The sequence below is a fragment of the Grus americana genome, chromosome 11 (assembly GCF_028858705.1).
Source record: "Grus americana isolate bGruAme1 chromosome 11, bGruAme1.mat, whole genome shotgun sequence".
In the NCBI taxonomy this organism is placed as follows: Eukaryota; Metazoa; Chordata; class Aves; order Gruiformes; family Gruidae; genus Grus; species Grus americana.
This window is the reverse complement of record NC_072862.1, coordinates 22,231,650-22,253,972: the sequence shown is the minus strand read 5'-3', so window position 1 is coordinate 22,253,972 and position 22,323 is coordinate 22,231,650. Positions and strand designations below refer to the sequence as shown.

At 38.4% G+C, this 22,323-nt stretch overlaps 2 protein-coding genes across 2 annotated transcripts in view; one reads left to right on the top strand and one right to left on the bottom strand.

The window, feature by feature from the left end:
* Nucleotides 1–22,323, bottom strand: part of CFAP92 (cilia and flagella associated protein 92 (putative)) — a 136,436-nt gene that overhangs the window by 104,763 nt on the left and 9,350 nt on the right. The window lies entirely within an intron of this gene.
* GP9 (glycoprotein IX platelet) lies at nt 18,944–22,226 on the top strand. Its single transcript, XM_054837633.1, has 2 exons — nt 18,944–19,018; nt 20,915–22,226. Exon 2 carries the CDS (start codon nt 20,922–20,924, stop codon nt 21,546–21,548), a length of 627 nt encoding a protein of 208 aa, XP_054693608.1. The 5' UTR covers nt 18,944–19,018; nt 20,915–20,921; the 3' UTR covers nt 21,549–22,226.

Here is a 22,323-nt window from a genome sequence, read left to right as displayed (position 1 = left end):
GGTTTATGATTCTGCCTCAAAGAACTATGAGATAACTTATCTTTGTCAAGGAGTAAACAAGGACTGTAGGATGACATTGAAGAATTATCAGTATTCAAGAGTTTTCACTCACATCCTCACCGCAAAGCAAAAAGGTCATAAGAGCTGAGTGTGCTATTATACTTAGGGATAATTTTTGTACTTGAAGAAGGTTTTATTGTTTGATAGGTCTGGTTTTGCTGATTATTTCTCATTGATTTTTTCACAACTGCAAGTGGAAAAAAAGTTCTCTAATAAAAGCAAGGTCCAGTATTTTGTGAGCAATTTTCTACCTCTGAAAGTTGCCAAAATACGGAACAAAAAAATACATGGAGGGTGAGACAACGCGACCTAAACATACCATTTAGATAAGAAAATATAATTTTTAAATAAAGAATATGCAATACCTATGGGAGGGTCTTTTTTGGTTTTAATCTCATCTTGGAAGTGAAAGTCATTGCACATTCACAGTGCTCATCCAGCACATGCAGCAGTACTGCTTGCCTTCTTGTCAAGCACTGCAGCTCTTACCAGCAGAGATCAGCTCTGGGGACGACAGGAGAAGTCAGTATGGTTGCTAATTGCTTATGAACAAACATCTGTCATGCCCAGGGCTGAGATACACCGCTGACTCATCTACCAAAGGATTGATAGTCACCCAAAAATGTCACCAGGTTTTGAGAGTCATTTTAAAGTCGCTTCTCAAATGTGCTCACATTTTAAACCTAATAGCCTTCTGGGGCCTCTGCTGAGCCCTGCCATCAATAGCATGTAGCACATCCTACTGCCATGGAAACCATTTCTAGGTCACCTTTACATAACAGTGCAGAGAAAACGTCTTATCACCAACTCCACCATTAAAGGACACTCCTTTTCAATGAAGATTGCGGTAACCGACTTAGCATTTACTGTAATTACACATAATATGTTACAAATAAAAAGAAATACTCTCTCCAGCATAAAGATGGGAATGTATATACCATGCAGGAAGTCTTGGCTCAGACTCTGCTGTTCTGTTTCTGGTCTTCTAGCGAGGCAAGCAAAATGATTGCCTGATCCTATGCATCCATTTTGTAACTCAAGCTGTGTAACAGCTTGGGTTAAACTAATTCGGTAGAGAACGTCATTAACGCTGGAGACCCCCTACCAAGAGGGCAAATACAGCTGGAGCTGCTTTTACATACCTGGCTGGAGCTACATATAAATAAAACTGACAGAACCAATAATTCGAGTCACAAAATCAGATTCAAGGAGCCATTGAACTGAACAACAATATATTGAGTAGAGACAGAAAAGAGGCAGGGAGCATTTCAAATCCCGAAATAATTAAATAATTACATAGTAGATTCTTTTCTGTTCAGGGAACACCAAAGAGTTACCAATGCAGGAGGAAGAAACTGCATTTTTACAGCAACTGTTAGAGAACACTCTAACCTAATGAGATCTGAATCAAGATGTTCAGATCTGTAAAGGAAGTGTCTTTGCCAAGATAGAATTTGGGAAGGGAACCTAAGAAGAAAGATAAACAAAGTTTTCATATTACATTGATAAATCTGGAAAATTTACCTCTATGGTGATAATTTTAACAACGAGTTGCTCTCAAGAACTTAATTTGAACTTATGCTGCAGGACTTTCAGCTTATGTGCAGGGCACAGTCCTCCATTCCAATGGCCACAAGAAATCCTCAAGAAAGACATTAATATTTATAGCTATCATTTGTTTTCTTTTTTGCCACTGTTGGGTTTGTTCTTGGTTTTTTCCCCTAATGGGAAAGCAGAATTATCTAGCAATCACTATTTCATAAAAGGAAATTGTTGCAAGTCATGGTAGACTGACCTGAACTTATGCTATTATTTCATTGATAGTACAAGTCATTCCCAGACTCTTGAGAGTTAGAGCATGACAGAGATCACAAGCAATTAAAAAGTACAGGAAGAAAGGAAAAAAAATATGGCTGAGACTCTGAAATAAAACATATTTGACAATGCTGAAACTATGGAAAAGGAGATTTTGCTGACAAGAATTGTACAAGAAAAAGCTCTCTAGAATATGTAGAAGGAGAGGGTGAAATTTCCTGGAGTTTATTTTATCTCCTGTAGGGACAAGGATGTCAGCAAATGTGGAACTGAGACCATGTCGACAAGGTGGAACTGAGAAAAGCTGAAAGACAATTTTTCAAACAACTGAAAAGTCCAAGCTACTTCAATACTCCATACAAATGCAGCACTATATTATTATCACTATTATTTTAAAAGGCTAGAATATAATAGGTTAGGATAAAAACCTGCTTGCTCCTTTTCTGAGGAACATTTCTGAAGGTGCTTTACCAGAACTTGGATTAGTATTGGAAAAAGGTTGTGAAAATTCATTAAGGAGAATATACGTCAGTATAATTAAATATAAATATAGACTGCTGACTGATCGATTATATGAGGAATAACTAAAAAGCATGCTTTTTTGTGCTATAAAGCCATCCAGGGTTACAAGATCAACTATTTGAACAATCTGTTTAATTATAAATAATTAAATATTCAATAGGCCATTGAGAGACTGACTCATTGTCAGAGAAGAACATGGAGGAACACAAAGATAGAGGGTTTTGCACTCAAACTGCAGCCCTGTGATGAGAAGAGACCCACCTTCATGCAGTCGGTCTGAATAATCCAATGATCAGGGTACTCAGTGGGGAAAGGTGGAGCTGAAATTCAAGTTTGTGCTTTGAATCATGATCTCTTTCAACCCAGATAAAGGCCAATGGCATCCTGGGCTGCATCAGGCAGAGCATTTGTAGCAGGCTGAGAGAGTGATCCTTCCTCTCAGCTCCGCACTGGTGACACATCTGCTGCATCCAGTGCTGGGCTCCCAGTACAAGAGAGTCCTCTCAGAATTGCTGAAGCAAGTCCAGCATGGGGCCACAAAGATGTTTAAGGGACTGGAGCATCAGACATACAAGGGGTGGCTGAGAGAGCCGAAGTTGCTCAGCTTGGATGGAAAGGACTCAAGGGGGAACCTTATCAATGAGGGGAGTAATGAAAATGGAGCCAGACTCTTCTCAGATACCCATTGACATCCAAGAGGCAACAGGCACAAATTGAAGTACAAGAAATTCTGTTTAAACATAAGAAAACCTCTAGGTTGCCTAGAGGTTGTGGAGTCTCCAGCCTTGGAGACATTCAGAACACAACTGGACATGGGAGCAACCTGCTCCAGCTGACCCTGCTTTGAACATGGCAGTTGGACTAGATGATCTCCAGAGGTTCCCTCCAGCCTCAACTATTCTGTGATTCTCAGTCTCTTACATATATACACGAAGGTCCCTACAGTTTGTTTTCTTCATTAGTAACATTACGAACAAGAAGCGTATTACAGAAAATACAGAGAGAAAACAAAGTGAATGCAGAATAGCCCTTGACTATCCTAACATGGGAAATCTGTGTCCCTCACTTACCAGAAAGTCCACCCTTGACAAAACACCTCTTTATGTTCACTCAAACTGTTCCACTTCAACTGAATCTCATGTTGCGATGGGAAAAAAACCTATGTCATGAGGCATCCTAACCCATTTTAGAATTTAGAGGCCTTTAAAACTAAAAGATTTAACAATACAAAAACCTTGGGTTTCTTTATTCTTTTGCTCATGCAAGAAAACAGCAGCTCCAGGCTTACTACTCTGTTTACATTTTTTAAGGAAAAGGGAGCTTAGACCTAAAAAGTAGTAAGACTTTTTAAAGCCATTTAAAATCTTACAAGACATTTGACATTGCCTTATAAGCAAAAACAAACTTAATAACAAAAATCAGCATAAAGGCCCCTATACTACTGCTACTAAAACTGGAAAGAACTAACTCCAGCAATTTGTATGAAATCTTTGGAAGTTCCTTGTTACAGACTCCAGATTCACTTCATTCCTGCACAGATGAATAAACTCTGTAAATAATTTTAAAGCTGCATCTGCTGTTGAATGATAACATTATGGAGACCTGGTCGTAACTGCTGCTGAAAATAAACAGTTGGAGATCTTTGAAGGATAGTGGAATTGTAGTTTAGCCTGTGACTGGCTCATAAATCGTCACACAAGCAAACAGCAAACGTAAGTCACATTTTCCTTTCTTTCTTCCCTATCGCTCCTTGTCCAGCCAATACCACATAAAAATTTCCATACAAATTATAGCAGCTATGGACACAGGAATGCTGACAAGTCACTTAATGGCCCTACTACAACTATGTCATAGTGGAAGAGTGCTAAATAGACCCCAGAAAAGGTCTTTGGAAGCATATTACACAATTATGAGAAGAAAAACGAACCATAATAGACAAGTTATTCAGATTCAAGTTTAATTTTTCACGGTAATAAATGGCTAAGAATGATTGAGAAAACATCCTTTAGTGATTGGTATGCTGTGTTTACACACGCACTCCCACCATAATTAAACACAAGGTAATTTTGCTATTCAAACAATTTGAACATTGCATGTTCATATTTGTTCTGTTTAACCATCAATGCCAATGTAATGATAAACTCCTAGTCAGCTACATCTAGAGCACTTAGTCATTCACTTGACTGTACCCTTTCTCAGCTCCAGGTCCTCCAGTAATCACTATTTATTTCCTTTGACCTTAGCCTTTGCAGTGGGAGAATAAATGGTTCTCTGCCTGGCAGAAAGCAGATAAGGGATATTTCCCAATAAACAGTTTCTATATTGCCTGATCAAGGGCACCTACCTGTGTCAGTGCTTTACATTCCCTGCTTGGTTCTAATAACTCTCATTTATCTTTGTGCTGTAAAGTGCATATAGTATTTATTATGAACCAACCCATCTCCACAATCTGTTACATGGGAAATTGGCTCCTCAGGAGTGAAATCTCCCTGTCTAATTGTGTTTTACCAGCCCGTATTCACATATTTCTCTGACTGAAGTAAACATTGGATATGCAAGAAGAAGAGAACATTTCTTTTCATACCATATGCAGAAATAGTATTTGATAAGCATAACAGTGAAGATACTTGCATTTGAAAAGTCAATGCGAGATTTAAAAAAAGCAAGCACATGTCTTTTCTTGGTAAACTGGCAGCACTGGTACATACATTCAAAATTAGTAGAACTCTGTCATCAGGTCAGTCACATTATGCCGATTGCCTTGGAGTTTTAATACTGGTGAGAGGTACCAGGTGATCTAATGCTGTTCATAGCCTAAAAGCCTTGCTGAAATGAAGAACTATACTTCATGCTACTCATCCAGAGTGTGTTTTTACCACGCATAGATCAAAACTACTGATTTGGCCTCCTCTGAGCACTGCTGGACACACAGAAAAGTCCTATCCACGTTACAGGTGTGTACAGTACTAGTAAAAAATCCCTGGGAGGCTCCTGCAGGGAGTTTTTTAGGCCACAGTAATCCTCCATGGCTGAGGTGCTGGAGAGCTTATCCTTCTAAATATCTCAGGGGAAAATGGGCAAGAACTCCAGGATCATCAGTTCCCACCTGATCTAACTGGCATCCTTGGTGCACAGATGTCAGTCCCAACTACCTCAAAACAGCAGTGAGGATGTGAGTGTGTACATGGGGCAGGGGCTTTGGGGGCATCCAGCTTCAGGGGCAGCAGGAAGTTTGGACACCCTAAGAGATGTCTCAGCTTGGGTGAAAAGGATATCATTTGTTTGCAGTTTGAAAAAAATTTCTGGCTTGAAAAATAGGGAGGGGAGAATTTGATTTCTGTTCAGAAAGTTCCAACAGAACAAAAAGAGGAAAAAAAGCAAAGTTACCAGACAATAGAGGAGAAAATAATGTAGCCTTCTCAATAGACCTGACACTATAAAAAATCCAGTCTGGCAAGAGAGTGTGCCCTACCTAGAATGTGAAATTAGTCCTGCACACAGTAACGATTGCTAAGCACATCACTATGGAAATTGTGAGCTCACAGCAGGCATAGGGAGTCTTAGAAATGTGAAAAATCAATGCACTGTGTGCTGTGGTGAAGAACGATTCCAGCAGAGTGACCTTTAAACAACTTGATAGATTGTAAGCAAGCAGAAGAGAGGCACAAAGGGACAAGCTGAGCGCAGGAGCACATGGCCACGCTGCAGCCCCTTGGCCAGCAGCAGTGCTGCGGTTGCCCCAACAATTCAGCCTGGCAGTGGTTCTGTGGGACGGGATGAATAACAGTAAGGCTTATTTACCCACATTTAAGGTAAAATGGGTAGCTATTTAACAGTAATGCTGCATAGTGATTTGAGAGGAGAAACAGAAACTACCCACACCACAGATACTACATAGCGTATTAAGATAAGAAGAATACCACTGGTGAATTTGGTCAGGACATCTGTGTTAATGGCTCTTCCTTTCGGAGCACGACGAGGACCCAGTAAGTGAAGTCCTCAGGGTGGCAGAGAGAAGAGGAGATGATATACCATTCCCTTCACACAGTTGGAAGAAGGACAAACTTAGCAAGCAGAACAGACCAGGAATTTTCCAGTGAAATACTTTGGTCAGAAAAAGTGGACTTCATTAAATTGAATGTTATTTTGTTGATATTAATTATGTCAAGAGTTCTGCAGTACAACCAACAGTCCAGGGATATGGTACTCACTCAGGAGAGGGAAGGCTGAATATAATTGAGTAGGGACTTAACTTTGGTCTCCCATATCATCACGAATTCTCTAACCATTGCACTACTGACCTGCTGGGTTCTCTCTTAATCTTTCCTCTTGGAGCTGCTCCACTTTGCATAAATAATTGCACGTTATGCAGAGCAAGGAATTAAACCCAGTTCTCCCATATCCTAGATGAAAGCCCTGACCAATGGGGTATCCAGTTCAACTTTATGTACACCTCTTGGGTTAAACCAGTTTAAATCAGCTTTTTGAATAAGGTATGTTATCTAAATCAGATCAAACAACTCAAACAAATCTGAAATAAGCAATTTACACTGTCTTCCCTTCTCGTCCCCAGAATAAGAAAAACTATTCACACATCCTTTTGCATTGCTTTAATTACAGCAGTCTAAAATAAGACTTAAAGTAAGAACAATGCAAACTGCTAGCACAGAAATAACCTCATCTGAAATGAGTCGCTCCCCATCACAAACCCCACTGCTAGTCACTGTTGGTTCCCTGTGTCCGTTGTACCAGGCAGGCTGGGTATTGCAGGGTAAGAAGAGCACTACCCTTTCATCCTACAGCCCAGGGGCTCTTTCAGGGCAGAGCTGGGAAAGTTGAAGGGGAAGAATGGAAAAAGCTGCCTTGCGGAGGCCTGTACTTTATCTGCTTTGTGTATGCAGCTCCTTCATTAGCATTACATTTACTTTTAGAAAATCCAGCCATGTTAGTTCAGAAAAAGCCTGAGCATATTTGACCCATAGAACACTGGGGATGATATTTACTGGCATTCCTCAATTCTGAAGGATGTTTTATTTGTAATAAGCATTTTAATAACATACCAAAAAGGAATAATTCAAAATGTACGGAAAAGCTTTATATCTACCAACACCACATTGTGCAAGAGCGTCCATCACATTTTGCAGACTATAAAATGGCTCTTTAAATCTCTAAAAATTATTGTAGACCTCAAGCATATTTTCTGCAAAAAGATTTTTTTCTCCCATACATTTTTCAATTCTTTGATGATTCTTGTTTCAGATACTTAAAATTCCCATTACATTGTTTCAAATATTTTAAATACTTTTACCTGTCACTCCACTCAACACCAGTCTGGTTTATGTTTCCTCTTACCTATGGCTTACATGGTATGCTTCAGGGTTAAGCCACAGTAAGTACTAGCCATATAGAAATGCAATTTATTTAGGTAGTAGTTTCCTTCTCATCAAGAACCAACTACACATAGAAACACAATAAATGCTACAATCGTCAAAAAAAAGGCAGCTCTTTTTTTTTAGTATTTTCCTTTTGCAAATCATAGTAATTTAAATGCAGTCTCCCTGTAAGAACCTCATTTAATAAATGTAAAAATTCAGTACTTACGATCCAAGAAAGTTGTATATTTTCTTATGTGCCACTATTTAAAAAAAATGTAGCAGACAAGCTGTAATTTAAAATCAACTTAAGAAATTTTTCACTGGCTTAATAAAAGAGCTAAGATCTTTAGTTTGTCTTTCTAAGCAAAGGAAACACAATCAGTATTCTATAGTAATTTGTATTATGTACTTATTCAGAGAGAGCTTAGGAAGGCCTTGATTTCAAAGAGCGGTCAGTCAGCAGTTCCTGAAAATTAGGGCTGTTAGTAATTTCTCATTTTAGATATGAAACATGGTGACATGAAAGTAAAGATTTCCTTTTGAAAAACGTGTTCTGAATTATTTTTTGAGGTGGATGTCAGTCTGTTAAGGTTAACACAAGTGTGCATATGTGGAAGCATTTTACCAGTGATAACCTAGAACTCCAACAATAGCAGAAGAGAGTCAACGCTCCTTTCCTTTGCTACTGTACTGAAAATGGCCTTGAAAGCAGCCACGCTGTTTCAGAAGGTGTTGTTTGGGAATACAGTTCTTAAATACCGTAAGCAAAAAGTAACATTCAAAAGTAAATAAACTCAACCAGACAGAGTATGTAAGGCTTCAAGAAACAGTTAAGATAGTAAAAATCTTTGGTCACTAATGAAGCTAGGGGGAAAAGGAAAAAAAAAAAAGGTGTAGGGGGAAGAGCTTATAATTTTTTCACCCAAACAATCTGGTTTTGAATGAAAAACTTAATGTAGAAGTAAAGATCATTCAAAAGACCCCTGAGCTTTCATACTACAGTAGTAGGTATATACTTATATTTTACCTGCTAGCACAACCTGATCATAGTATTTCTTCTTTACATATTGTCTATGCTACATTGTTATTTTGTTACTGGTTTGACATTTATTCTCTTCCAGTCTGAACAACAAACAGGTTTTTTTAACTTTCTCCTGTTTTACCCCAGTAGCTGGAAAATATTTTTATCCTTATTTCCTTTTTTACCTAGCTCCTTATGCATAAAGAAAAATCACCTGTAGCCTGAAAACAATAGTATATCAAGAATTTAAAGAGTTGAAAGGACTTGTATGAGACTTGCAACACCAGCATCAATGATTTAAACCTGTAAAAGGGATTGAGCCCTTGTCACTGATTTGTGACTGAAGAGATGGGTAATATACCCACGTTGGGTCTTTCTCAGAGGTATTGCCAAAGTCAAGGGGTGGGGGTGAATTTATTTTGTTTGCTTTTCAGACAGATGATACTATTCTCGCTTATATTCTATGCACTTATTTCAGCAGTCTGAGACAGTCTGGTGGGTGAAATACCAAAAGCCAAAAGATTTATACCTATTTCAAAAGTGTAGTGCAAAACATATTCCTACTCAGAGATCTGTGGTACCTGGACTCAGTAGTTAATGCCAGTAACATCACTTAACAGACTACCTCAATAATTCCCTATTATCTGATTTTATTTTCCTATAAGAAGCAGTTAGGACATAGTCATTTCTTCATGGCATTACAGCTTTCATGGCATTCAGGCTGCAGTACTGGCTAAGCCAAGCAACCCTTTCCACATGCAGAGGGAAACTGCAGGCAGGCTTTAGAGTGCTACAGAGAAGGTCCTTCATTTCTGCCTTTTTTCCTTAAAGTAAATTGTAAGCTTTGGAATCATTACCATCAATATTATCATTATTAGCTAATCTGAAGATTAGCTCCCACATCTTCTTCAAAGTTGTCTCACTGAGCAACTTTGCCAGGAAGCGCCGACTTTTACTAAATAAATTTAGAGTACAGATTCCAGCAGATCCAGTACCTTGCCATCCATCCACACAGCTATCTTTTGGTCCCTGCCTTTCCCTTACCTTGCAAGGTGAACTGCCTCAGTTTAGGTTAGCTAAATTGGGCAAAAATAGGAAGATTTCAAAGATAGGTGTCAATCCTTGGCTTCTATTCAAAAAGTTCTCAAACACAAATACAGTTCATACTGTTGAAATTATATTAGAGAAAGCTCACTCAATGGAATGGAGGGGTTTGCCCACTTACCTGTAATGTGAAAATAACAGCAGATGGATTTTTTGGCTTACACTCTGACCAAGCAGAAGTTTTTGAGGAAAACTACCACCTACCAAATACCAAATCTCAAGCTGATATATTGGGGTTCATATATAGCAATAGGTCAAATGCGTCTTTGTTGACTATGAGTTACGACTATATGCTTTAGAATATACCCCCGGCAATGGGCTTTAACAGGGCTCTAAACCATGGCTGAGCTTTCTGGACAACTTTTATACACATACTCTCACAAAATGAACACTTAAAAGAATGAAACTACATAAAGACTGAACCAGGTTATTAATCAGACCAAATTATGCTTCCTCCCCCCAACAGGACAGCTCCTGCGGGATACATTTGCATATTGCCTATGTCTGCGTTGGAAATAATGGACTTGTACTAGGTGGAACAGATGGCAGGATGAAAGAGAAAAACTAAGCCGTGAAGAGCATACATCCCTCTCTTGTAGCACAGACATGGCAGCGGAGTGCTGAAAGGAGGACCTGGAGTAGCCAGAAAGAAAGGCTTTTAGAGAAAAACACTTTAGAGATATAAGCTGTTCAACTTTCCTTTTCTCCCCTATGAAGTAAAGATAATGTGCTCTGATTCGTAAGATGTAACTACTCCTGCATGTGGCTATTATTTTGGTATAAGATGCCTTTTTCTTCTTCAGCTTTGCTGAATGTTTTTGGCTTAACATACAGGAAACAGACACTTGGTGCAGCATGTGTCCACACAGGGAATTTGTCAGGAGTAGCTGCTTCTGAGCAGGTTCAAGTGCAAACAAGACCTGTGTATTATGTGTCCACTCTGGTTTTCTAAAGAAAATTATGTTTGCAATATACTTAAGGGTCTAAATGGAGTTTAAGTGATTCCTTGGCTTTTGGTGTGTGATGAACATCATGGCAAACTGTCTTTCAAAGCTGTGAAGAATGTGGCGTTAGCTATGCGTGGGGCCTCCTTTTCCACACTGCCGAAGATTACCACAAAAGCGTTTGCCACAGTCAGATCATGCCAGCGGTTTTACACACTCACCTGATTTTCTGCAGTGGCTGTGCAATGACATTGCTGTGATTTCTATATGGTATGAAGTAGCACCCAGACTTTTCATTGTATTTTAAGCATTCTGCCCTTGGGGATTTTCATGTAAATGAAAAATGCTGCTAGCAACTCTGTACTCATGAAAATTCACATCATACCAAACCCCAGTAAGACCTTTAAAACCTTTCAAAGATGAACCTCAAGAACATTTGCTCAGAGTCACAGATATGTTCACCCTCTTTAAGGCACTACTTTATGTGCTGATTCTGAACAAAAAAGACAGGTACTGAATTTCAGCTTACAGACTTCCTTAGAAACAATAATAGCCTAAAAATAAGGTGACATCTGCACTATTTATTAGTTGTATCCAATATCCTGAAGGCTGAGAAAATCTCAGTCTTCACTGAATTGAGAATTAGCGTCTGTGCTTCTTTCCTCAGATGTTCAATTTATATCCGCTAGGAACTTTGCCCTGAGTAAAAGTGCTGACTGCTCTGTATGTTCTTTTATTCCACTATTAATCTCAGTCAAAATAAGAAGCTTCTTGAACAAGTATTTTCAAAAACAAGTGTTTGATGGCCCTGCTTGACATGTCAAGAAAAAAAATTGATGTTGGAACTCTGGAAATTAATAGCTTCACATTTTTCTCAACCCGCAGGAAATGTACCATTTTTTCACCCGTTCCCTAAAAATAATATGCCTGTTTACTGATTATATATATGGAGGTGATTCAGCAAAGTCCTGGCCACTCAAGCCCTAGCAGTTAGTTTATGTTTCCTTTCCAGAAATACCTCTTTCAGCCAGGGGCTGGCACATGACATTAAGCTCAAGGAAGTGCTTAGGATGCAGAGTTGTCATGGGCACTGCTTCCTCTAACCAAACCTCGGGGTGTTAGTTCACTAACTGCAGTGGCTCTTTTTATTGTTTCTTTTTCCTTTTTTTTTTTTTAATAATCATACTTCTGGCTGTAGAAGGGTGGGATAACCTCCTCCCCACCTTTTCTTTCATATGGAATGTATAACTGTAATCTTAAATAGCACCTGCAAGTTCCACAGGTGAGGATCTGTCTCTGCCATATCTACCCAGTTAAGCCCTTCAGGCATAGCTTTATTCACAGAAATGAAACTCTCTTTCATGCTATTGACTTTCAGAGCAAGATTAAGAAAGAATTAATAGAATTTTGATACATTTTCCCCAAATGCCAGACATGCAAACTGAGTGAAAGCTAAGATTTGTAATAAAGCTCTGTTCAGCTGCAGCAATCTAGCAATAATTATTAAACTGGAAGTAGCATGTAGACATTTAACTTGCCACATACTCTGGAAAGGGGTCCTCACTGCTGTAAATTGTGTGTTATTCAGAGACATTTATCAGAAATGTCACAGAGTTTGGAGGAGAAGAAAAGGAAAAATAATTGGGTTTACTAGGAAATAAATGGAAACATCCAAAAGAATGTAGATGATGAGTAAAGGCAAAAAGCAAAGCACAGAAGCAAAATCTCAGGCAAAGCACTGTGATCTCACTAACACACTTCGATCATAATGAAAGTTTCCCCTAAACCAGCAAAAAGTATAAAATACTTCCAAAGGGAGCCAGTGACAAAGACTTATGGGAAGGGGAATCCCATGGATCTTTCTTTCTCCATCCTAATATTTCAGAATAGTTCACGTGAGGACTCCTCATTAAAAAAAAAAAAAAAGTAAAGTAGACAGATTTTCTGTAGTCATAAAAGCTGAACAATGCTCTTTAGCTTGTGTAAATAAAGGTGCTGCAGCTAGACCTGCAGAAAGCCAGCCAAGGTCTGAGGCAAATGCTGACTGATTTCAGACGTGTAAATGGGGCAAGCTGTTGACTAAAGAGGACAGAGAGCTTTTCTCTGTTCCAGGCTGGTTTTTCCTATTGGAGGCTGAGATACTGCGACTGTTCTGTGCCTGTCAGCGTGGAGAGAATGACACCATGAGCGTCGCTGCAGGACAACATCAAACCACCAAGATTTATCAAAACCAATGTGGAAATAAATTATAAATAACGTCCAACTAGCTCCATTAAATGTAGGAAGTTTCGCTGAAGTACAGCCATCAATACTGTGTTTGAGCTAGAGGGAGCAAATGAGGGCAAAGAAAGAATTAGATTATGCGGGAAGAGACTTGCAGCTTCTTTTAATGAATTTACAATCCTCCTCAGAGGAACACTGCTTATTTATTCCCTGATATATGTGACCATATGATTAATTCATCCGCCAGCTTGATAAAACCGACTCTCCAAACTGTTCGTATATTAGGATTCAGTGATAGGAAATAATAGGATTAGCACAGGAGCATTTTCAGCTTTTGTGATTTTATCACGGGTCACGCTACGTACAAGATTTCCTTCAGAACCTAACACTTGGAGACACGTGACTAGAGGTGAATCTCAGTTTTCACTAGTAATTTCTAGCCTTAATGACTATGAGCAGAACGTAGAAAATGTGAACTTTAATAGCTCAAAACACCAAGCTCACTAAAAAACTTTTTTAAAACTCCCAACATATATTGCTTTAAAATGCAATCATCATGGCTTTGGGGAGGCAATGCAAGAATTGGAAAATTGGGATTGGCCATAATGTTATCTCACATACTGAAGCAATTACTGTGTGGTAACACAGTTTTTGAGCACTGTTCCTGACCGTCCTCCCAACTGCATGAAAACTCTGCGGTTTTGTCATCTTCTAACCGGGTTAAATGGGTTAGTTGGGGCGTGTATTCCTGACAATCCATCTGCTTTGCAGTAGAAATTCAGCAGAACTGGATTAGATCTGTCTGCAGTGACTTTCTGTGGCTCTCCCTGTGTAATCAGAAGTCTGGGCAAAATCTTCTGCAGTGCACTGTGGCCAGAGAACATGACTGGGCACATCAGCAAGTTTTAGCAACACAAACAGTGTGTAAATACAGCATTAGTATGGAAGTAATGTGACTGTAGCTGCTCACATCTGGAAAAATTAATTCATCGTTAAAAATGTATCCAGAGTTAACTGTTTCATGTCAAAAACTATGAAGTCACAGCTTAAAGAAGGGCAATATAAAAACTAACCATCGTAAGTTAAATTCTACAATGAATTACCACAGTAAACTCATCACTTGGGCTTTTCCAATATAGTCTTTTACATCAGACACTAATTAATTTCTAATTGATCTTTCCAAGAACAACTGCTCAGTGTGACCGTAAAGTTCAATGCCCTGCCTTCAACATTTCCAACTCTTCATGCAGAAAATAGCAGGACTTTAGCTAATGGGGCTGAAGACTGATTTTGTTTGTTACCAAACTCTTTAAACAAGGACAACACCACAACACCGGAGTGCTGCTTAATCTCATGCATTTTACAATCCTACTACAGCTATTATGCATTAACCTGGTAAAGACGCTTAAATATCTTTAGCGGGCTTGACTGCATAGTTACCGGGGTGTTCAAACAAGGTTCATTTATGGACAGGTCTTTGGCTGTCACACTGGCAATGTCTGTATCGCCAAACAACGGTCCAAAGAGCTGGATCAAGGCAGTGAAACAATCTGGAACTGAGGACCCCACACCCAACCATATATACAAGGAGAGGAGGTGCTACTTTGGACTGTCTTTAGTCTGGTCCCAAGTATTGAACCTCCATTAGCGCCTGAACAAATCAGATGTATTTCCAGAGTGAATATTGCAGTTTAGTTTCATCTAAAAGGCACACATGGAAAATGGAGAAGATCGTGAGATTTGCTCTGAAAGCTCAATCCTGATACTAAATAAAACATTCACATAAATGCAGCAGTTGTAATTGTTTGACTAAAACACAGTATTGTATTTTGAATAACAGTGACCATGCATAAAGAGCTAGAAAACTAATTACTTTTCATTAGAGCAAAATATTTAATTGAGCAAAGCAAGCAAGGCAGAGGGGCATAGCTGATCCATTTTACCAAGTCCAGCACTTCCCATCAAGGTGCCAACATTGCATTCAGCTCATGAAAGCCAGGACAGGAAGAGTGTCTGCACCAACTGCTGTCAGGATGACTGGGTTCCTGGTGCACGGCCAGAGCTGATGAACTGAACCGGGAGTGCAAGGAACTGCCTAGGCACTGTCTTGTGGTGGGAAATACTGCCTTGAGGTGGTCTTTTGATGATGCTCTTAGAGATTCTCTCTCTAAAAGCTTCCTTATGTGCACTCTGTCATTGTTACAACTTAGCATAAATGCTATTAATATTTTCCTGAGGACAGTTTGAATCCAAATCATCTATGAATATTTATTTTCATAAACAGGCTCAAGACCCTAAGAGTTCCATAAAACACAAACATGTCATTAGCTATCTGATTTAGGCAGATCACATAATACGCCATTTTGTACATCTGTTACATTTTTATCTTGGAGGCTACAGAAAAGGTAATATCCTAAAAGAATATAATATTTCAGTCTTTCAGACAATTATTTTGAATTCATAAATTATATCTAAAGGTTTATTCGGACAGCGTGTGCTCAAAACCCGAACAACTTGGATGACACCTAGTGGAAAGATAAGCAATAGCTGACGATTGCACAGCAACTCTGTACAGGTTTGAGTAGTGAAAACAGCAAGGAGGGAGATTCTGCATGAGAATGGGTAAGAGGAGAAAGAATTATTGGATAAAATGGGTGGAGTACAATTTAGGAGAAGAATTTCCTAAATGACAAGAGTTTATCTGCCTGTGTAATGATCTTCAGAGGAAATGGGATATTTGATTTGACAGAGGCAAAATTAAATCAGGTAAAACCACAATAAATGTGCAGCAGGAAACAAGACAATAAGCAGAATATGGACAGGATGAAATTCAGAGTCCTCCTATGTATAAATACTAAAAAGGCTTTACCAGGCTAGTTCTCTAGAGTGCAGTAGATAATTGGAATATTTTGGTCCTGGGGTGCCAATAACTCCTGATGTGAGAGAAATCACAGGTTTTCTTTAATTCATTTCTGCAGGCAATATTCCTTGATGTGTGAATGAATTCCAATCAATCTTTTTTTTTCCTTCTTTTTACTTATTCACTTATTTGTATAATTCATTAATTACCAGTGACTCACATCCAGTTATAAAGAAATATTTTGGTTAGTCTGTTCTCACTGATCTATTTGAAAATATGAAAGAAAAGATTTAATCAAGGTGATAGAACTTAAATGAGCAGCACTTGTGCCGTCTATTGACAATGTGATGCGGCAAGATTTTTCAGCATTGGAAATGGAAATAGTGCTGAGAAAGACTTCTGTCTTTCTAGGTCAAGAAGAGGTCATTGACAGCAGTAAATGACTATAACTCCTTAAAACCATCTATAAAAAATAATGGTATATTCTGCCTGAATTTCCTCTTAGCAGGTCATGCATTTGATCTGCACATTTAACTTTTTAACTTACAGCTTTTATTCTTAACTGCAAGGAAACTAGTAATTCTCCTTTCAACTCTTTTTTCTCCCTATAAAGGCAATCAGAAGCAGCACCATGTAGCTGACTGGAAAAGTCAAGGCCTCAAAAGAACACTAATCCAGAGAAGTGTGCTTTCAGGCAGTGAGGTAGCAAGAGAGGTTTTGTTTGGGAAACAAGCGTGTTCAGAAATACCTCTCCGCTGAGGAGCCGGACAGAGCCTCTCTCAGTCACAGAAAGTGCAAATGGATTCACTCTGTGGAAAATGTATTTTCAGACTATAACAAGATTATAGCAGATTATAGCTTTTTTTTTCAAATTGGCTCTCTATAAATCCTCTTAAAATGAAGAATCCTCATTTGGCCTACAAAAAGCTATAGCCCTAAAATCATAAATGCAAATGACGTGTATTTTCAGCTTTACTTCTGCCAGACACTCCCTGCATACGTTCACTGCCACACAGAGCTGAACAAACTGGCCCATGGTCCTCATCACCAGTAACAGAGTCAGGCACTCGGCCTGACCAGCTACTTCTCCAACCATGTGTGACACAGCAGCCGGAGGAACGTAGGACCACCTTTGTTAGAATTACTCATAGCACAGAATTTGGGTATGGATTCCAGAGGATTCCAAATATTTTGCATCCATTTCAATGCAAAAAGATGCAGCATTTGATTTCACTGCATAACTTCATATAATTTCATCTTAGAGAAAAGATCAAAATTCAAATGGGGTTTGAAGTGTTTTTGCCTTCTCCCTCCAGCACTGTCTAAATTACCTTCTAAAATACTAAAGAGCAGAGATACACATTAAGTCATTTTCTCAAGGAAGATCCTAACAAACTTCAGGCTACTGTGAATTGATTAGACTTTATGAAGAAAAGTACTTTAAATATAAGTAAGAATTAATAAGAATTGCTGTCAGAATAATTTTAAATGTCCGAAATTTCCCTTCCCCCCAAGAAGAGAATGTTATAAAGAAACAACAGCTCAGAAGCAGGGCTCTGCTGCACATCTGCAACATCTGAAACTCACCTGGGTTTCATTTCCAAATGCAGAGCACAGCCGAAAGCCTGTCCCCAGAACAACACACTAAACAAGAACTGGCCTGAATTAAACATCAGATCCACAGCACACTAGGCTTCCAAATGTCAACTACTATCGTAATTCTAGAATGGTCATGTTTGGTAGCTACAGCAAAGGAAAACTTATTTCAATTCTATTCCAAAATTTCGTGTACAAAAAAAAAAAAAAGTGAAAACAAAATCCTGTTTTTTTTTCTTTTACACAAACATGGCATTCTTTATTTAGATGAACAGATACATGTATAATATAAACTGGTATCATCCTGATACTTTCCAGCCAAATATACACAGAGCATGTTATGTTCTAAGATGTCACACTGCTATTATTCCACATTTGATGTTCTTCAGCAACTTGAGCGTGAAGAAATTTGCAGGACCACAGTCCTCTTTGGAGCTATGCACAGCTGCCATGGCTGGGACGAAAAGCTATAGGAAAGGCCCAAGGCTGTCCTTGTCCTCTAGGCTGGGCTGATGAAGGGGAGCCATGCTAACCATGACAGTGAGCCTTTCCCAGTGCACCTTCCCTGACTATCCATTTATAAACTCCAAACCAAACTAGGACATTACAAAGAAATTATATTCCACAAAGTATCACAAGAACCAAAATAGGAATTGATCCATTGATCCATACACACGGACTCTTCTTCACATCCAAGGTCGTGTCAGGGGCACCTGCCCACCCGAGTCGTTGTGGCTCAGGTATTTCTGCACTGCTCCACATAGCAGGGTACAGGTCACTCTCAGCCTCTTTGCGTAAGATAGGTTCTCCAAATCCCTCATCATCACAGAAGCCTTCCTTTCACTCGTTGGTGTAATCTCTTTTGAACATGGGTGACCAGAATTAAATGTTGTATTTTGGGTGAATTTTCAGCACTATTTTAAGGTAATGGCAGTAATATTTCTCTATCCCTTAATGATCTTGTCTGACTAACATAAGATATTTCAATGCTATGGTGTTTTTTTACAAATTTTATTTAAACAGCGGAAAGGCAGATATCAAACACACCTGGCTTTGACTAAAATAGAACCCAATTTCATGGGCTAACTTGAGCTCCCTTGAATCTTGCTTGGGCTTGCATATGTCAGCAGCTGAAGCTCAAGCTAACTTTTATACCTGTAGCTTATCGCAGCTGAGGAAAAAAAATACTAGATTTCAGATGACTCATTTTAGGTTTTCAAGACATTGTCAGCTTTAATAGGAAAAATATATTAGCAATAAAAAAAAAATTTCAAAAGCATTTCCTCATCTGCAGAAAATGCCCCAAGCACTATATGTTGTGACACGACAACCATATATAGCACCTTCCAATGGGATTGGTTTCCCATTATACATAGAAAAAGCTCATCTTCTTTAACACATTTCCTTACTGACTCTTTAAAAAGTCAGCTCCAGTTGCTACATGTACTCCAACGCTTTACCAAGCAGAGGGAAAGGAATCAAGAGGGAGTAAATAAGGGTAAGTGTCTGTCAGGCAGCTCACCAACTCTTCCTTTCTGTGTTTTTGCCGCAGTTCTTATTTCTATTGGATTTGGAATTTCTTGCTGTTTATATATTAAATCAGAAGAAACCGTCTTTTCTATAGATATTGCCTAACTATTTTTTAGTCAGATGACACAGCCTGTCCTTTTAAGATGTCTACTTTGAAAAAACCAGCTCTAGTAGATTTCTGGAAAAATAACAGATGAGTATCTAGATTCAGACCAGAGATATTCAGACCAGAGATATAACAGAGACTTGCTAACAAAGACATAGGAGATTGTTAAGATTAATACTCCAGCTTCTCTGTGATGAAATTTATAATTTTATGTAGCATTAATCCAATTTAAAATATAGGAATGTAGTGTTTAGATCAGGAATCTAAAGCTGTCTAACTTTATTTTGAAAAGCTAATTACATAATCCTTGTAAGTAAATTGAAGCAAATTAATTTCAACCAAATTTAATCTGCTTTTCCTACAATTTTAGTCTTTATTAAATGAAACTTCCTAGAGAAAAAAAGTAGTTGCAGCTTATTTTAAGTTTTAAGAAGAATTTTTTTTTTCAGTTCTAAAATATCTCTACACTTGAAAAAATTATTTTGAAGATTTTTTTTTTCAAATTTCATTCTACATTCATATAATTTAAGCTCCTTATTGCCTTAGTATGTAAAAACCTCTTTTACTCTGTATTTGTTGTTGTTAATAGGTGTCTTCTACCTGCTTGCTATTTCTCAGGCTTTGTCCAGTCCAATTTTAAAATCATAGTCAATGTGCTTCTAATGTTTGCCTGCAAAGTTATACAACTGCTTTCACCTTCTTCAGTTAAAAAGGATTTTTCTTTAAGTGTATATAGTGTATAAAAACTCAACACTTTTTACAGTATCTGCCATTCTCCAAGTAGTATCCAAGGCAATATACAGTCAGATATTTTTTGCTTCACTACTTATTGTGAATTAATTGAAATTAAAAAAAAGAAAATACATTTTAATTATAGGATGTATTAATATCATAAATAAAGATGGTTTCAAGACTGGAAATTCCCCAACCTGTGCGAAGGAGTTTGTATTTCAAATTCCAATCCAGTCCCAAGGCTAACTATGTATTTTTAAATGCAGAGAAGTAGTAGGAAATACAGGAAGGGAAAAGCTTTATAGGTTTTAAACTGCCAAATAGAAGGGACTGAGATGGAAGTCTAATGGGAGCCACTCTATACAAGTGAGACTGACATAGCACAAGGATAATTACCTGCTAGCCCAAAGCATGGTTATTTAATGCCTAAAAGACAAGCAGTACCAGATATGCAAAATTTCCAATTCTCTATTCATCCAAATCTTAAACTGTATGTTCTCAGAGGTGCATGAAGCTACAAGGCAGCAAAAAGAACTTTTTGCCACATAAAAATATGTACTTCCTGGTTAGAATCTTCATACTCTCAGAAAGATGATTTTTAGACATTTACAATTATTCAATCTCTTAAGCTCAATTTTGAAAACTGACTTCAACACACAATTTTAACACTAGACCTATGAAGATGTAGAAACTGAATCAAAATCTTTGCCTAAAACTAACATAGTTTTTACCATCGTCTCCTGGTGACAATCTGTTCCAGAACTTTGAACAATAATATATTTCGTACAATGTGAAGGAAAAGCAATGAACTAGAGACAAAATGGAAGCACCGTGCTCACTGCCATTTATGCTACTTAATGTCAGGAAGAATGCCTCTGTGGGAAATACAGAAAACTAAAGATTTTCTTCTAAAAACCTAAACCTTATGAGTAATCCTGAGAAAGAAATAGCTGTGTTCTAGCTCTGCATTTAGAAACACGCTAATGAATCATACTTATCAGATTATTATTCTTATTCTCTGGGTAGTTGAAGCATGAACAAGGCAGTATTCATCACTGTTGCGGGATTTGCCATGTCATTGCTGTTCCACATGACCCAAACTGAAGTCTGTCCTCCCTCCTGCAATTGTAAGTCACCGGGAGAAATGACGGATTGGCATATAGACTGCAGTTCCAGGAAGCTGACGGAAGTGCCTGCCTTGCCCGTTAACACCAAGAGGCTTTATCTACAGAACAACAGCCTGACCTCAGTCCCTCCCGGTGTCCTGGACAGCTTGCGCAGCCTGGAGGAAGTGAAAATATTTGACAATCCTTGGAACTGTGACTGTCATATTCTGTATCTAAAACTCTGGTTAGAAGACTTCTCTCCACTCTCTCTTGAAGACATCAGATGTGCAACCCCAGCTCCCGTGAGGATGAAGCCCTTGAGTCAGCTGACTGGGAATGAACTGGGGATTTGTAAGACACTTCTCCCAATCAAGTGTCTTGAGTTCTTTTGGCGAGACCTCATTTTAATTGCTGGAGCAATAATTGCAATTATTTTAGTAGCATGGGCTCTGAAATTCTCAAAAAAGCTGGTCTGCCAAATAAACCTAAGCCAATATGACTCTACGGGCTCACTGTTGGGCAGGCAGACCTCCAAAAACCGCAAGATACAATGAGCTGTTCACTACCACTAGCTTGAACAGAAACCTCCAACTATTCTACCACAAAAAAGCACATGCACTGGCAACACCAATTTTAATGGTCAACATGCTACAAACAGATCCAAGGGCTCAAAGTCTTGGTCCTCAGATAGGCAAGTTTTGATTTAATTTCCTTTCAAAAATAAGCTTGGTGATGTATTGACTGGCAAGTTTCATTCTGCTGCCATCTACTCATGTGAAAAGCAGTTTCTAAATTTTTTAAAAACCATTTAACTTAGCATTTTTCCACTGAAATCTGAGTTTTTATAGCAAGAAGATTTATATTCCCAAATCCTACACTTTTGAATATATAGAGATGAACAACAATTGTACTATTTTAGCAATTCTTTTCTCACTCAGAAGCTGCATGAGTTTGTGTCCCCATGGGCTTGGTAGGACCATTCTTGCGTGCAAATTCAGCCGTCTCTTCCTTGGATTCAGGAGTTTCCTGCCAGCAAACCCACAATGATTATTTAGGCCAGCCACTGAATGTATCCCTTATTGAATACGTTTAAAGGTGAACTTGAATGAAAATATAATCAGTAAAAATAATTTTAAATACTGTTGTATTTCCTAGAGAGTGAACAATAAAAAAGCATTCTGTGTGAAATTGAAATAATGGATGTTTATTGAACATTCATACTCACCCAAGTCTGATCTCTTTCACAATTCTACAGATTTCTGATTAAAATCCTAAGAAATTTCCAGAGCTTGTCTTCCAGTTTTACTACTGACATTTGATATACTGGAT